General features: G+C 43.2%; 1 protein-coding gene across 1 annotated transcript in view; it reads left to right on the top strand.

Annotated features, from left to right (window-relative positions):
- BRWD3 (bromodomain and WD repeat domain containing 3) overlaps window positions 1-15,363 on the top strand; it is a gene marked incomplete at its 5' end in the record, with an annotated part of 57,728 nt that extends 42,365 nt beyond the window's left edge. Inside the window, 16 exons of the mRNA XM_084268949.1 lie at window positions 397-504; window positions 1,526-1,650; window positions 2,292-2,374; window positions 2,791-2,902; window positions 3,262-3,323; window positions 3,415-3,570; window positions 4,238-4,358; window positions 4,961-5,086; window positions 5,176-5,257; window positions 6,782-6,838; window positions 8,353-8,493; window positions 8,717-8,869; window positions 11,509-11,672; window positions 12,098-12,195; window positions 12,647-12,805; window positions 13,862-15,363. Coding sequence (XP_084125075.1) covers window positions 397-504; window positions 1,526-1,650; window positions 2,292-2,374; window positions 2,791-2,902; window positions 3,262-3,323; window positions 3,415-3,570; window positions 4,238-4,358; window positions 4,961-5,086; window positions 5,176-5,257; window positions 6,782-6,838; window positions 8,353-8,493; window positions 8,717-8,869; window positions 11,509-11,672; window positions 12,098-12,195; window positions 12,647-12,805; window positions 13,862-14,646 — 2,532 coding nt within the window. The 3' untranslated portion in view covers window positions 14,647-15,363. The remainder of the gene's footprint in view (window positions 1-396; window positions 505-1,525; window positions 1,651-2,291; window positions 2,375-2,790; window positions 2,903-3,261; window positions 3,324-3,414; window positions 3,571-4,237; window positions 4,359-4,960; window positions 5,087-5,175; window positions 5,258-6,781; window positions 6,839-8,352; window positions 8,494-8,716; window positions 8,870-11,508; window positions 11,673-12,097; window positions 12,196-12,646; window positions 12,806-13,861) is intronic.
- Window positions 15,364-15,566: the final 203 nt, after the last annotated feature.

Genomic DNA, 15,566 nt, shown 5'->3' with positions numbered 1-15,566 from the left:
GTGTTTGTTCTGCTCAGGACTACTGTATCTGGCAATATTGTCAGTGAATTGTGCTTGAGGTAGGCTGAGTTCTGATAACTGGGTTTTCTCAGGCAATTAGTTGTTTACTGTCCTATGTCTCTCTTCATGTATGTGTAACTTTGGAGTAGCAGGAAGAATTGATTGTGTGTCTTCAGACAAACCTGCACACAGTGGTGCCACGTATGAAAGCAAAAGCACATCAGCAGGTGCCACTTTGAGGGCTGATATAAGTATTTTTAAGAAGAGTGCTTTGTAATGAACTGAAGACAAGTGCCATTAATTCAGAGAGGGACGATTCCTGATGTGTTTGTAGAAATAAGCAGGAAGAAAACTCTCAGTACAGTAAAATAAACTATTTTTCTATTTTATTTTAAGGTCATATATTTTAGACAAGGCCATGAAGCTTATGTGAGGGCAGTAAGGAAAGCAAAAATTTACAGTATTAACATGCAAAAACAACCGTGGAACAAAATGGAACTCAGGGTAAGTTAAATACTTCAAATTAATAATTTAATACAATTTAATACCATTCTTAAATAGATTCAGAGCTAAATGCCTCTCTAATGGTAAATTGACATTAAAAACCAGTATGAAAAGTGTGAAGAAAGCATTACTTTAAAATGTTAATGTCAAAATGAAAATTGTAAATCTTAAAATTAGTATTTTCATTAACACAAAACCTTTACATCTGTTGAGTTTCTGATGATAGGAAGCTAGAAGGATGGCAAAGGATGTGAAACTTGATATACTGTGGTGTTCTTGTCTGACAGATTAAAAAATGTGAAATGTTTTTTAAAAAAATAAGTCATAGTGAGACTAGTTAAGCCCTGGAACAAGTTGCACAGGAAGGGCATGGACTCTCATCATTGGAGACTTCTCAAAGCTCAGCAGGGCAAGCTCTGGGCAGCTTGGTCTAACTTAGGCAGTAGCCCAGCCAGTTACTAGCTCCAGGTAGTCAGTGATTCCAGCTGTAATCTTCAAAGGCATCATCAGTTTGTGAGGAAGAGGAAATAGTATTTCACTTGGGACAGAGGCCTCACCACCTGCGGATGTTGGACAGGATGTGATCGTGCAGCCCTATTTTTGAAGTTCCGCTTTAAAAGGAAGAGTTTCCTCTTCTTTCCCCTGTGTGAGGGTGAGAGGCCCTGGGTTTGGTCAGGAATTACCTCTGGTGCTGTGATATGGTTAAAAACAGTGCAGCATGTTCTTTAAAACCTTACTACAAAAGCTAAATAATTTGTGGGTGTCCTCCTCACAGATCTACTTAGTAGATCTATGAAGATCTACTACTACTACACAGAGCATCTTCTAGCTCTTTTGTTGTTCTTTTTAAGGTGACTCTGATCTTGTTAGTGTTTGGAAAATACAACTTTTATGGGTGAAATTGCCTGGGCTGTAAAGTGGAAACTTACATGGCTTTTATCAATATGTTTGGTACTTGAACATGGATGTTTTTATTGTTGGTGAGTTAAAACAATACTATTCCCTGCTTATTGATAAATAGGAACAAGAATTTGTGAAGACTGTAGGAATTAAATATGAAGTTGGGCCTCCTACACTCTGCTGCTTGAAGCTTGCATTCCTAGATCCAATCACAGGCAAAATGACAGGAGAATCATTTTCCATAAAGTAAGTAACTGAAATGCTGAGGCTGTTCTTCAAGAGATTTGCCTGTAGTTTAGAAGCTCCACATTCACATCCTTTTCTTTCTTCTCTTGTGAGGCATGATCATAGAATCATAGACTGGTTTGGGTTGGAAGGGATCCCAAGGATCACAGAGCTCCAACCCACTGCCACAGGCAGGGCCAACAACCTCCAGGCCTGGAGCTACACAAGGTTGCCTAGGGCCCCATCCAACCTTGCCCTGAACACCCCCAGGGACGGGGCATCCACCACCTCTCTGGGCAGCCTGATCCAGCCCCTCATCACTCTCCCTGTAAAAAACTTCCCCCTAATATCCATTTTAAACCTTCCCTCCTTTAGCTTTAATCCATCCCCCTTGTCCTGCCATTATCTACCCTTTAAAAAGTTGATTCCCCTCCTGTTTCTCTGCTCCCTTCAGGGACAGGAAGGTTGCAATGAGGTCCCCCCACAGCCTCTTCTCCTGGCTGAACAAGCCTTTCTTCATAGGGAAGGTGATGATTGTATTAATTAGTTATTACACCAAACTTCAAACCAAAATGTGTGAAATGTTGTGTTTGGAGATTGCATTTATGCATGGAACTATGTTTATGGTAATAGAAGTAATGTTTTGTGTCTGTTTCATGAAGGTACCACGATATGCCAGATGTTATTGACTTCCTTGTGCTGCATCAGTTTTATAATGAAGCCAAAGAAAGGAACTGGCAAATAGGTGACTACTTTTTTTTCCACTTCCATGGGTTTTGCAACATTTCTGCAGCTGTTTAATAGGCTACAGCATCGGTGTTACATGATCTAAAGGACTATACCTCACGTGGTATTACAGTGATTGTTGCAAACTTTATTTGAGGTTTGTTACAATTCCTGTAGAAGAGAAATGAGAGAAACTGTGACAACACCTGTGATAGCAGAAGAATGTCTTGTCATGTTGTAATTTGGGGTATGGAGGCAGTTGTGAGTAATAAACCGGTGAAAGCCCTCCCTTCAGGGGAAGGAGATGCTTCCTGTAGGGCAAAATGTAAGAGCTGAAGTAGCTTCTGTATGAAAGATGAAGTTGATTCTCTAAGAAGGAATCTTTAACAGTGATTTCTGTTGTTCTTTTGCTGAACACAATGGTTGTCCTTACAGGGGATAGATTTCGCAGTATAATAGACGACGCTTGGTGGTTTGGAACTGTGGAGAGTCAGCAGCCTTTCCAGGCAGAATATCCTGACAGTTCCTTCCAGTGCTACTCTGTTCAGTAAGTATTTACATCACTGGGGTGTCTCACACATTTACATGCTCTGGGTCTCCTAGATATTTATATGCCACTTGAGTGTATGTACCTCAGGAACTAGGCTTCTTTTTCCTGTCTAAATACATAATCAAACACTTTGCTTTTATTTATTTATTAGTATTAATTAACTTCTTCATAAAATGAGCTTTTAATGTAAACAGCAGTGCAGTGAGTATGTGGGAGATACAAGAGAGTAACAAGGAGTTGGAATGTAGCTCGTGACGTGTGTTTTTAATGGCCTTGTTGGCTTAAGCCTGGTAGAGGAAAGGTTTATTGTTACATTCAGCTCCAACTTACACTATTGAATGTATTTTTTTTAATAGCTGGGACAATAATGAAAGAGAAAGGATGAGTCCATGGGACATGGAACCAATCCCAGAAGGAAGTAAGTGTGTGTTGGATTCAAGTCTGTATACACAGTAAATTGCTTTTTTGCCACTGCTGGTACTTACTGTTGCTAAATTCTTTGTGTCTAGCTGCTTATCCAGAGGAGGTTGGTGCTGGAGTTCCTGTGACTCCAGATGAGCTGACAGCTCTTCTCTACAAACCCCAGGAAGGAGAATGGGGGGCCCATTCCAGAGATGAAGAATGTGAGCGAGTGATCCGGGGGATTGAGCAACTTCTTTCCCTTGGTATGTTTGAAGAGAAAAGGTGGAAGGATGAAGAATATCAATGCAGTGGCATGTGACTGAAGAGTAGATAGGATGGAGTGTTGGGAGTTGGTGTGGAGGATCTGAAGTGTGCTCCACTAAATCACTGAAAAAAGCCTTTTAAAGTTCATACGGTCTCCTCCTCAGCTTTGCTCCTTTCATCTGGAGCTTGACCTGCTTCCTTTCAAGTCAGTCAGTCATACCTAAGTATGAATGAGCAAACACTCAGCTAAACCCCTTGAGAAACAGCAAACATCCTCACTAGCAAGTAACCTTGGAACTAGTTTGCAACATGCTGTGATTTAAATTCTATCCTGTATTTATACACGGGACATGTCTGTATTCCTCATTGATGTTCCTTGTTGCAGTATTCCTGTTGTAAGTTCACATGCCTTGTTGCTGCTGCGTTCAGCAGTCAGGTTGGGTGCTGGCATGCAAATCTCAGATGCTTAAACAAAAAAATGCTTTTTCAAGAGTAGTCAACAGATGGTAGAAGAGGAAGAATCCTCCTGGGTAATGACATAGCCAACTGTATTGCTTTTGCTGAATTCTTAGAAAGAAAAACCATTACAAGGAATCTAGTTCTCTTCTAACTTCACTTCTGGCATCTTCTAAGGCAACTAAATTGTTGTTATCATTTGTCTTTCAGACATTTCTAATCCCTTTGCTGTTCCAGTGGACCTTAGTGCCTATCCCATGTATTGCACTGTTGTTGCTTATCCAACCGATCTCACCACAATCAGGAGGAGGCTTGAAAACAGGTTTTATAGGTCAGTTGGCTTTTTCTTTGCTTGTTACCTGCATCTGCTGTAGCCCAGCTGAGGACAATGTGTTGAGCTGAATACTGTGTAATGCCACTTTGAGAGTTTATTTCTCCGATGGGCCATAAGGTCAAATTTGATTTGGCTGTGGGCAAAGGAAATCTTGCTGAAGAATTACTTTTTAGCCACATTTTTTTAGGCAAAACCTAACTCTATCTGGATCTGGAGGGTCTTGTTTGTTTGGCATGCTGAGCTGGATGTGTTGTGGGTTGACCTGTGGGTAAATAACATCCCATTCTTTTTCCCCCTCTGAGGACCGCTTTATCTCTAAGGGTTTCTCTAGGTGGGAGCAGTCAGCAGTCTCCTTCAGGAGGCTGGTTTCCTCTTCTCATTCCATTCATTGCTGATCTGAAGAGGGACAAATTTTTTCCACAAAGCTGTCCCAGCCTGGCACCCTGGGGACAGCCAGCAGGACATGAACAGAAACCACTTCCCTTGGTCTCTACATTACCTGAGTCTTTTTCTTTGTTTTTTGTACTGAGGAATTCTCTGAACTCAGAAGGAAAATAATGTACACCTTCCTCTCCATCCCTTTCCCTTTTCTTTTAAAGGAGAATCTCTGCACTGATGTGGGAGGTACGATACATTGAGCATAATGCCAGGACTTTCAACGAGCCAGACAGTCCTATAGTCAAAGCAGCCAAAATTGTAACCGATGTCTTGCTTCGCTTCATCGGGTGAGTGTGGTTTGTACTCCATACACATGACTTCTTGAGTTTCTGAGGTATTTGATGATGCATTGTGGCCTTTTGTTACTGTCCTGCAGGGATCAGAGTTGTACTGATATATTGGAAATATATAACAAGGTGAAAGCAGAAGACCTAAGCAGTACTGATGAAGAAGAGGAGGTAAGGCCATTAAGTCTGATTGTCAGAACCTCTCACCTTCTTAAATTCAGCACCTGGAAGGTTTTTGTGGAGTTCTTGTGTTATGGGTAGTTGCACTGAGTTTAATGACCTGTTTAGGTCATTTGAGTTGCTCACTTGGGGCAACAAGCTCCCTTAAGTAAGTAAAAAGGATTCTTGGAACTGCCTATCTTTAAGCTTCTCTCAGTACATGGTGTTTTGTTGTCTGAGGAAGCATTAGTAAAGAGAACTCAAACTGGGGTTGTATTCAGCCTACCAAACTAGAAGGACAACTCCTAGTGCCAAGAAGGCAGCAGAGCTGGTTTTCTTCTCTAATTCTCTGTCATTTCCTGTCAGCTGAGTTAAACAACAGGTAGAAACAGGATTAGGAATCGCTTCCTTTAACTCTTCCTCTCTCCTTGCACCTTCTCCCCTTAAATGCAGTTTGTAACCATTATGAAATGTGTTATGGTTTATGTTGCAAAGAGGCAGCCTCTTCTAACCAAAGTCACTTAGTTCTGTATAACTTAGTGCTGCTTTCTGACACATGAGCTAGTACAAGCTGTGGTTAGGAGGTTTCCTCCCTTCCTCCAGACACACCTCATCCTTGTAGTTTTGAAGTATTTACATGAAATCTGATGCTGCTCAAACATGTATATACTCATGGCCAGTGCTGATGTCTTGGATTTGTATTGAAACTTAAAATCCACAATGGAATAATTAAACACCTCTTTATAAAAGTGAAGGTATAACAGTATCTATTTTCACAGATTGTTATTTTGAAGAAAATGAGGGGTTTAAATGAGGGGTTAAATGACTTTAATAGCAGGCCCTCCTTTCCCAATTCATCCTTCTTGTGCCAGTTGTGAATCTCATCTGTTCAGTGTCAAGCAGCAGTCAGAAGTGCTCAGAATTCCTACTATAACAAATTCCTTTCTCTCCAGCCTTTCAAAGAGCACATCTTGGTTTATTGTGTGTTTCAAAATAAGAAAGAAATTACTTTCACATTCTTTGTAGGAACTTCTGAGCAACCACTTCTCCTCTCAAAAGTAGTTATTTTTAATTAGTGGTAGAGAGCTGTGTATGAAGGAGTTAGTATTCTTATATGTACATCCAGATTCTGTAAAGAATATTATGTACACTTAATGTAAGTAAGGTGTTACATGAAGCCTGAATTAACTCAGTGCAGCTGCTCAAGGCATGAACATGTAGGCAGGGCAATACAGGTCTGCAGGACTGGGACTGAGCCGAGTATTAAGAGCTGGAAATCAGATTGCTCACGTTTATGTGTAGTTTCTGGGGCAGCAACCTGGGAAAAGAGATGACACAGCTTATCCACCAAATTTTTTAATGTTTTAAAGTTAGATAAGTTCTAGACTGAGGCTGGTTTCCATTTCCAGCACCACTCGTTGCACTGGAGTAGTTTAAACTTGTGCTTGTTAGTGGCAATTTGGTTTCAAACCCCTTTTCCATCCATCACTGAGGGTGTGAGGCCTGTCTGTGTGTAATTGTTACCTTTGCCTTTAGGTGGCAGAAGTAGATGTGGATTCAGATGCTCCAGGAACTTCCTCTGGAAAAAGACGAGTGAGTAAATATTCCTGCTTGGTCTGGTTTGTGAGAGGAGATGGACCCAGTATTGAAATATTGAAACACTCATGTAGGTCTGGAATGTTTCCAAGTCATTGTAGAATTGAAGGACTAACTAACATCATAGAATAGAGGACCAGCTCTGAATTCAGTTGTGTTGTGTATGTAAACTCTGGCAGGTGAAGGAAGTTATTGTGCAGGAAAATGTATTTAATTACCAAAGAATCCTTTTTTTATGAATATTTGATTTGAAAGATCATAGAACCCGAGAATGGTCTGGGTTGGAAGGGACCCCAAGGATCAGAGAGTTCCAACCCCTCTGCCACAGATGTGATTTTTCAGTTGGATTTGGATGGAAGATGATAAAAATAGCAAGGCTGGGTCTGAAATAGTACCAGTGTGGTGGAAACATGGAGTGTTGGATGGAAGCATACAGGCTCTTTAGGGGGGAGGTTCACCTTTGTGTCGGCGAGCTGCTTGAGCGTGTTGAACTATGCCTGGGATGGGTGAGGGACCACTGAGAGATTATGGGTCAGGATTAAAGGGAGAGGGGATATTATAGTGGGGGTCTGCCACAGACCACCCAGCCAGGAAGACAGAGTGGGTGAAGTATCTATAGGAGCAGCCTCATGTTCACAAGCCCTGGTCCTCATGGGGAACTTCAACCAAGATTGCTGAGGGTTCCCTCAACAGGCCTGACAGAGAACAGGTGGAGAGCAGTCCTGAGGGGAAGGACTTGGGGGTGTTAGGCTATGAGAAGCTCCACATGATCCAGCAATGCACACTTGCAGCCCAGAAAGCCACCCACGTCCTGGGCTACATCCCCAGCAGTGTGACCAGCAGGTCTGGGGGAGGATTCTGCCCCTTTGCTCTGGGGAAGCCCCCCTGCAGTGCTGCCTCCAGCTCGGGGGTCCCCAGGACAAGGAGGACACTGTTGGAGCGAGTCCAGAGGAGGCCATGGAAATGATCCAAGGGCTGGAGCACCTCTGCTCTGGAGACAGGCTTTTGGCTGGCTCAGCCTGGTGAAAAGGCTGCAGGGAGACCTCTGATCCCCTTCCCATCCCTCGAGGGGCTCCAGGAATGCTGGTGAGGGCCTGGTGTCAAGGGCAGGGAGGGCCAGGCCCAGGGGAACAGCCTTCAGCTGCAGGAGGGGAGCTGGAGAGGGGCTGGGAGGCAAAAATCCTTCCTGGAAAGGGGGGCAGCCCTGGCACAGGGTGCCCAGAGAAGCTGGGGCTGCCCTTGGATCCCTGGCAGATTTCAAGGCCAGGTTGGATGAGGCTTGGGGCACCCTGGGCTGGTGGGGGCTGTCCCTTGTCCTACCAGAAAAGGCACATTTCTGTGATTTACATGCTGTGTTTTGTGGTGCCAGCAGCTAGGCTTTAATCTTAGAGCAATTCTGTTTCTGATTGTGAAAATGTGCTTTGAATCAGAATGCTGGTGAATTTATAGGAACCTAAAGTGAAAAATTTGAATATTCAAAAAAATGATCAACTCCATCTGTTTCCCTGCAGGTAAGACGACGAATAAAAAGACAGCCCATGAAAGCAAGTCCTGATGCTTGGAAAGAGCAGTGCAAGCAGTTGTTAAACCTGATTTATGAAAGAGAGGACTCAGAGCCTTTTAGACAGCCAGTTGATCTCTTCTCCTACCCTGTAAGTACAACTTCCATATTCAAAATTAAAGCCTATTCTTCATCCTTTGGCAAAACATCTGTGCTGGGCATGTTTCTAACCCTTTATGAGCTGGAGCTGCACCATATTCTGGTGTTTTCAGCAAATTACCAAGTAGAAATAATCACTTGTGAGCCACTGGTGTGGCTGAACATTTAGGTGTGTTTATTGCTGGAGGATTTTATCATTTTCTTGTGTATTCCAGGATTATCGAGATATTGTGGACACTCCTATGGACTTCAGCACTGTGAAAGAAACCTTGGAAGCAGGAAACTACACTAGTCCCTTGGAGTTCTACAAAGACATTCGTTTAATCTTCTGCAACTCAAAAGCTTACACTCCTAATAAAAAGTCTCGAGTAAGTAATCAGTTCTGATGCCTTCTTTAGAGAGACCCTGGCCCTGCATGCATGCAGTGCATGAAATAAGGTCTGTGTCTGCAGAGCAAAGCACTGCATTGTGAAATTTAAATATTTCTACTACTAGAGGAGATGAGAGCACAGATACTTTCTGTTTATCTAGTTTATTTGGTCTACTTCAGGAAGAATTTCTTTCCTGAAAGGGTTGTCTGGCATTGCCCAGGGAGGTGGTGGAGTCACCATCCCTGGAGGGGTTTAAAAGGCACGTGGATGAAATGCTTAAAGACATGATCTAGAGGTGGGCTGGGCAGGGTTAGGCTGTGCTTGGACTCGATCTAAAGGGTCTCTTCCAACCCAGGTGATTCTCTACTGGGCACAATATTGCCTGTGTTTCTCAGGTGCTAATCTTGCTTTACCTGTGTGCAGGCACAGGAATCTGCTCAGGCAGAAAAAAAACATATCAGAGTCCTAAACAGGATATGGCAAGTGGGAAAAGTTGGCATCTAGATGTTTTGATCTAAATGATGCCAAAGCATATGACTGATGCTGTACCCATGGCTGTGGTTTGTATGTGTTCCTGTGCACTGTGCTGCCTATCAGCTGTTCCTAAACTGCTAAGTGACCAAGTGGCTCCAGAATCTTCATGTTTTAATGATCTGGTATCATGATTTGTTTATGGTCAAACAATCCCAAGTTGGCATGAGGACACAGATGTGGGTTTTACCACTGTTGGTGCAAAATAGAATTGGAGTTGTTGATGTCCTCATGATACAACAGGAGGCAGAATTCTGACCATGTTTCCAGGCATTACATTGTAATGACCTCCTCCTTTACAAGGAAAAGCTGCAGATTCTGTCAGATACTTAAGCTGTGGCAAAGTCACATCTCTGGAGCATGCCACTTAGAGGAGATAAGAGTGCTGGTCACAAGGTTGCCTGATGCTTCTTGTGTAGAAACAGAACCACTTAATAGCTCATGAGAACTGTGTGCCATTTGGCACCAGACTGAGATACTTAAAGCCCAGTAATACAATAATTTATTACTGTACAATGTTCATGTGGTACCAAACATGGTGTGACACAAGACTTTATTGCACTAGATGCTGTCAGTGTGCTGCAAAGAGCTCTCAGTGCATGTGTAAGCAGTGCTGGATGGGAGGAAGCAGGAGGTTGTGCAGCATTACTCATCACTCGAGGAGTTGTAGTCCTAGGTCATCAGTGGAGTAACAACTACTGTGCTAGGATGATGAGAGTAAGCTTGATGTAGGATGATGCAGTAGGGCAGGAGAACTCCAGCTGAGTGCTAGCACAAAGTTGCTATTCCTGAAGGTAGATTGAACTCTAAGTGTTGGATAAGGGCTGAAAGGTGGGCTGTGAGTATGTGCTGAATATAAAGACCAGGAAACCCTGCCTCCTTTAATAGAAAGGAAATCAGTAGAGGATTGCAAGAAGACAAGTGATCTGAGGGTGTTTTATGTGTGCTTGACATCAGAGTAATCTTGGTGAGTTATTTACTGCTGCACACTCCCTGGGAGCTTCCCTGTGTATTAATAACTGAACAGCTTGTGAGTCAACTTCCAAATTGCTTTAATAGAGTGGCCCATCAATATCCATTTGCTTAAACATTGTGAAGTGGCTCCGTGTGATGATCCTTGCTGGAGGGCTGGGGCACTCAGCTGGGCCCTCTGCCACCACAGGTTCCTTTCCTGCCAAATGTGTGTCAGCATCCCCAGGCTTTCTAGCCCGTTTTACAGCAGAAAGGGCAGGGTGACACATACCAGTGCTAAAGAAAGACATTGCTAAAATAGAAGGGTCTGGGCAAAAATTAAGGTGTGTGAAAGTAAAGTCTGTATCAAAGAGATTTTATATTCAGACTGCAGGAAATGGGAAGAGGTCTGAGCATAAGGGGATGGTAACTTCTCCTTGGTGGTGATTGTGCAGTTATCAGAAGAGTGGATGCAGCAGAAGGGTGTGAGGAAGGAATCAAGAACTTCATTTTATTTATGCTGAGTTTGAACTATGGGTTTGTTGTAGCTCGAACTCCTCCAAGGTAAAATCTTGAACAGCAGAAAATACAGTCTAAAGTATGAGGAAACAGCCCTGAGTGCATTTGTGGGTGGGCTACACAGGGACAAGGACAGGGAAATTGTTTAAGGTTTTGACATCTGCTTTACAGAAATTAGGAATGAGATTTAGTTGGCTTCTGTGTGCAGCTCTAGGGGTGCTGTAAGGACTCCTTACTAGGGAATTAGAGCAGAAACAAAGGTGAGGGGCAGTGAAGGTCGATTATTTGTCCCTTGGTACTTCAAGTTATCTTATGGTATGCTTCTGTGCTGTGAGGAGATGAAAAGAGGAGGCTGTATTTCAGTAATCTAGATAGCCGTTTTCCTTTAACTCTATAAATATGTTGCACTGTAAGTAATTCAGTCCTTTTCTGAAAACACTTTCTACTGCAAGAATACCATTGTACCATGCAAGGAGACTACCTGGTAAGAACCTCATAGTTGAATGTCACAGTGACTTTTTCTCTTCTGTTACAAAGTCTGGGCATCTTCATGATTTTTATTTTTGGGGGTGGGGGGAGGCTGATCTCCTAATTGTTCAGCTCCTAATAAGTACAACCATGCTTTCTCCCTCCAGATTTACAGCATGACACTTCGACTCTCTGCCTTATTTGAAAACCATATGAAAAATATCATCTCTGAGTACAAGTCAGCAATGCAATGTCAGAAGAGGAAAAGGCCACGGTACCGAAAACGGCTAAGAAGCAGCAGCAGCTCACCATCAACTAGCAGAGCATCAAGGTAAAATGATGACAGTGAGACTTGGTGTCAGTGTCATTGAGATGACAGTGGCAATGTGTCTTGGGGAATAAGCAGTCAGGAGCGGCGTTGCTCAGTTCCTGATGCAAGTGCTCTTTTGGGTGATAAAATCAGTATCTCCAATTCCACACTCAATTTGTAGCTTGAGCATCATTCTGGTAAGTGACTGTATAACTGTAAGTGTTCCCAATGGAGAAAATGGAAGAGAAAGTTTCTTTTTGCCTTTGCCTAGTGACTGTTGCAAAAAGCATTGTATAATACTCTTCCTACCCCTGCACCATACGCTACCCAAGTAAAACTGAGTATTTGCTTTAAAAGGTGAGAAAACCAAGACACTTGGCAGGGTTTTGTGTTTGAGTCTTTCCATACTAACAGCTTCATCTCTTTGGGATATTTTGTGTCTTCAGCCCGAAAGGGAAACAGAAGCAAATGAAGATTCAACCTAAACCCAACCAGAATACCTCACTGCCTTTGACTAGGACTAGTTCTTCAGTTTCATCTCATGGTGAGGAGCAATTTTCTAAAATGCACCCTTTTTCTCTTGCAGCAACTTGTATGTGCAAATTAAAGCTTGTATTCAGGAGACACGTGCAGAACTTGCACGTTGAAAGAGCAGGTAGCAAGGTCATGGAACTGTGTTGTCTGTAGATTGTGTTAGCTGAACTTGGCCCTCCAGCTGTTGGTTAGTTGTTGGTGAGGGCACCAGGGGCTGTCCTTGAAGAGAATCAATCTAGGTTCTTCTGTCCAGCAATTAGGAATACATTAAGCTTACTCTGGATAACACCCTGGAGGAATCTGGCTCTTCATGTCTGCAGAGGCAGCTTGGTGTCATTAACTTCCTGACTTGGGCTGTTAACTCAGGAGAGTTACAAAGCTTCCCCGAAATGCTTTGCATTACAACCCTGTAAATACAGGATTAAGGTTACTCTGTCATGTTAGTAGTGTCCTGTCTAAAGTTTCAGATACAGCAGAAGAACCTCTGGGTTCAGCCACTGGTGAAGATCTGGAAGGCCAGCCATCATCCTCAGGCTCAAATGCACAGACCCGAAGTGGAAATGCTGTTGATGCAGGGAAAAGTAGGCCGATCAGGAGTAAATCTACACCTGTGAAACAAGGTGAGAGTAAAAAATACTGTTTCTTGAATGACTGATTGCACTGGAAATGAAAGATGTTGCTTCTTTCTGCTGCTTATGATATTCTTGCCTGAGTCTGGCATTGCACTATAACCCCAGACCATACTGAAGGCATGAGCTTTTCTTACGGGTTCCAGTTCTCAGGTCCCTTGTCATAGGTGTGGCATTCACATGATGCCACCTGTGCTTCAGTGAAGTCCTTTAAAACATCTACAGATGAAAAATCTTGATTGCTCTTGAACATCTTGAAAACTGGCCTTACAAAAAGCCACACGAATCCACACCCCAAAACCTTGTCCTTTTATTAGGTTGAAACCATAGGTGAAAAGAAGTTATAAATTTTAAAATACTTTTGTCAGAATTGAGATGTAAGTGCTTGTGATTAGAAATTACAAGCGCTCTGCTCTTCAAAAGCCTTGCTGTTTTCTCTCTGGGACATGTTAATCAAACTTTCCACTGAGGTAGGTGGCAAATGAGCATTGGCTGAAACCCTGAGGCCTCTGTGCAGTCCTTAACCCTGTGCTGTGGCAGTTTGGTGTGTTGCAGGTGAGCTTTTCACATCCCATGTTAAATCTGGTTTAATTTTCATTCTCAGATTCATAACTCTGAAAACATGCAGTGATTCAGGTCTCAGGCTGTCAGCAATCCCGGGGAGCAAATGATTTTGATGGATGTTTTTAGGTTTGAGATGGATTTTGAAGCTTTCTCACCCCGGCTAGGATTCATCTGACTGAATGGTAGATGTTTGTGTCTAACCTGGTCGCTCCAGGCTCCTCTTACTGACTGGATCATTGCCCAACTCTTAATCAAGATGCTTTGCAGTCCTTGCTTCCTAACTTTCCAATAAGCCAAACTGTGTTTGCTTTGATAATTTTCCCCTTAGAGCACCCACGTGTCTCCACAGCGTGTACAGGTCACCTGTGGTGACCAGCTCATGGTATGTGAGCATGCCTCAGAGGCAGATGAGGTGAATCCCACTCTCCTGTTGGGCCCAGATGTGATGACAATAACCAACAGGGTTATTTTGTGTCTGCTTAGATCACTCTCCCGACGGACCGCTCACGAACGGGGATGGCCGAGAACCTCGGGCGGGAGTCAAGAGGAAGTTACTAAGCGCATCAGAAGAAGATGAGCACCTGGAGGACGTGGAGGAAGAGGAAAAGAAGAGAGAAATCAAGGAAAAATCTGGTTTGTCTTCATCAGAGAGTGGGGAATCAGGATCCAGCTCGAGTTCTGAAAGCAGAAGTGGCTCTGACTCAGACTCCGAATCAACCTCGAGAACGGATCAGGATTACATTGACGGAGACCACGACTACAGCAAGGTTGTGCAGTCCAAAAAGCCCAAGAGAAAAATCAAGCGAAAACTCACCGGTGGGAAAAGGAATTGGCAAGGCAGAGGGACCGGGAGGAGAGGGAGATGGGGGAGGTGGGGGAGATGGAGCAGAGGGGGACGAGGCGGCAGAGGCGGCCGAGGCTGTGGCAGAGGAAGAGGTGGCGGCAGGGGAGGAAGAAGAGGCCGAGGTGGCCGAGGAGCCTCACGAGGAGCCACCAGAGCGAAACGTGCCCGAATCGCAGACGATGAATTCGAAAACCTCTTTGGAGGACAGTTTGGTGAGAACGTGTTTGGAGGGCGCTTCAGTAGACCTCCTCGAATCAAAACCAGGAACGAGGGCAGGAGAACTGTCTTGTACAACGACGATTCGGATAATGACAATTTCGTGCACACCGAGGATCCGTTGAACCTTGGTACTTCCAGGTCAGGCAGGGTGAGGAAAATGACAGAAAAAGCCAGGGTCAGCCATCTCATGGGATGGAATTATTGACAGCTTGAAAAAACAAAAAACACTTTTTGGAACAATTTTAAAAGAACTTCAATGGCCTTCTACTGCAGGGATTTTACCAGAAAAATCTACCAAGCAAGTTGTGCGGGGACTCCACTCACCTTTCACAGTGGTGCTTTTCCATTATGTCACTTTGTGTTTGTTTTCAAACTTCAGATCGCCACACTTCATTGGTCCAAACAAGCCTTATTCATTAGGCCTTAAATTACAGAAATTCTTCCCCACACACTACAAGCTCATCACATTAAAGCGGCTTCCACCTTCTCGAGAAGAACATGACGTTTGGAGGCACGATGGTGACTCCTCTCCCTTGTTTTGTTTTTGTATTATAGAAACAGCACCTTCTTACCGAGTTTGTATGTGGTTTCTGCCATAAATCCTTACACACAGTAATAATTATAACTTTTGCACAATACACCAATCCTAAAGGCAGCTATAAAATGTTTACAGTTTCTATATTGTAAGAAGGATCTGGATTATTTTAAATCTTCCCAGGCCAAACCGTTCATGAATTGTGCTGAACTGAAGTATGTCTATACTACAGTCACGGGGGTCCTGACGTGCTTTCTATCGGTTCTTTATTCATGTAAAAAAAAAAAGTGACAAAAAGGGTTGGTGCCTTGTAAATATGTAGCAAACCTTCGATGTGGTGTGTCCTATGTGTGCATTAACTTTATTAAAAAGAGAATACTTGAGAAGTATGAATATCTAGACAAAAAAGGTGCCAAATGCAAAAGTTAACTCGCATCTATTTTCTTTTTCTCCTCTCATATTTTTATAGTATTAATAGAGATTGTGCAGCTAAGGGGTAACTTCAACATTTGAAAGGTTCCTCCTCTTCAAAGCCTAAGGTGATTTTTAATAGTAGCTCAGCTACCTCTATTTACAACTACTGGAAACCT

This window comes from Gallinula chloropus (genome assembly GCF_964237585.1).
Source record: "Gallinula chloropus genome assembly, chromosome: 11".
Lineage (NCBI taxonomy): Eukaryota > Metazoa > Chordata > Aves > Gruiformes > Rallidae > Gallinula > Gallinula chloropus.
Note: the sequence above shows the minus strand (reverse complement) of the source record. Positions and strands in the feature narration are given on the sequence as shown.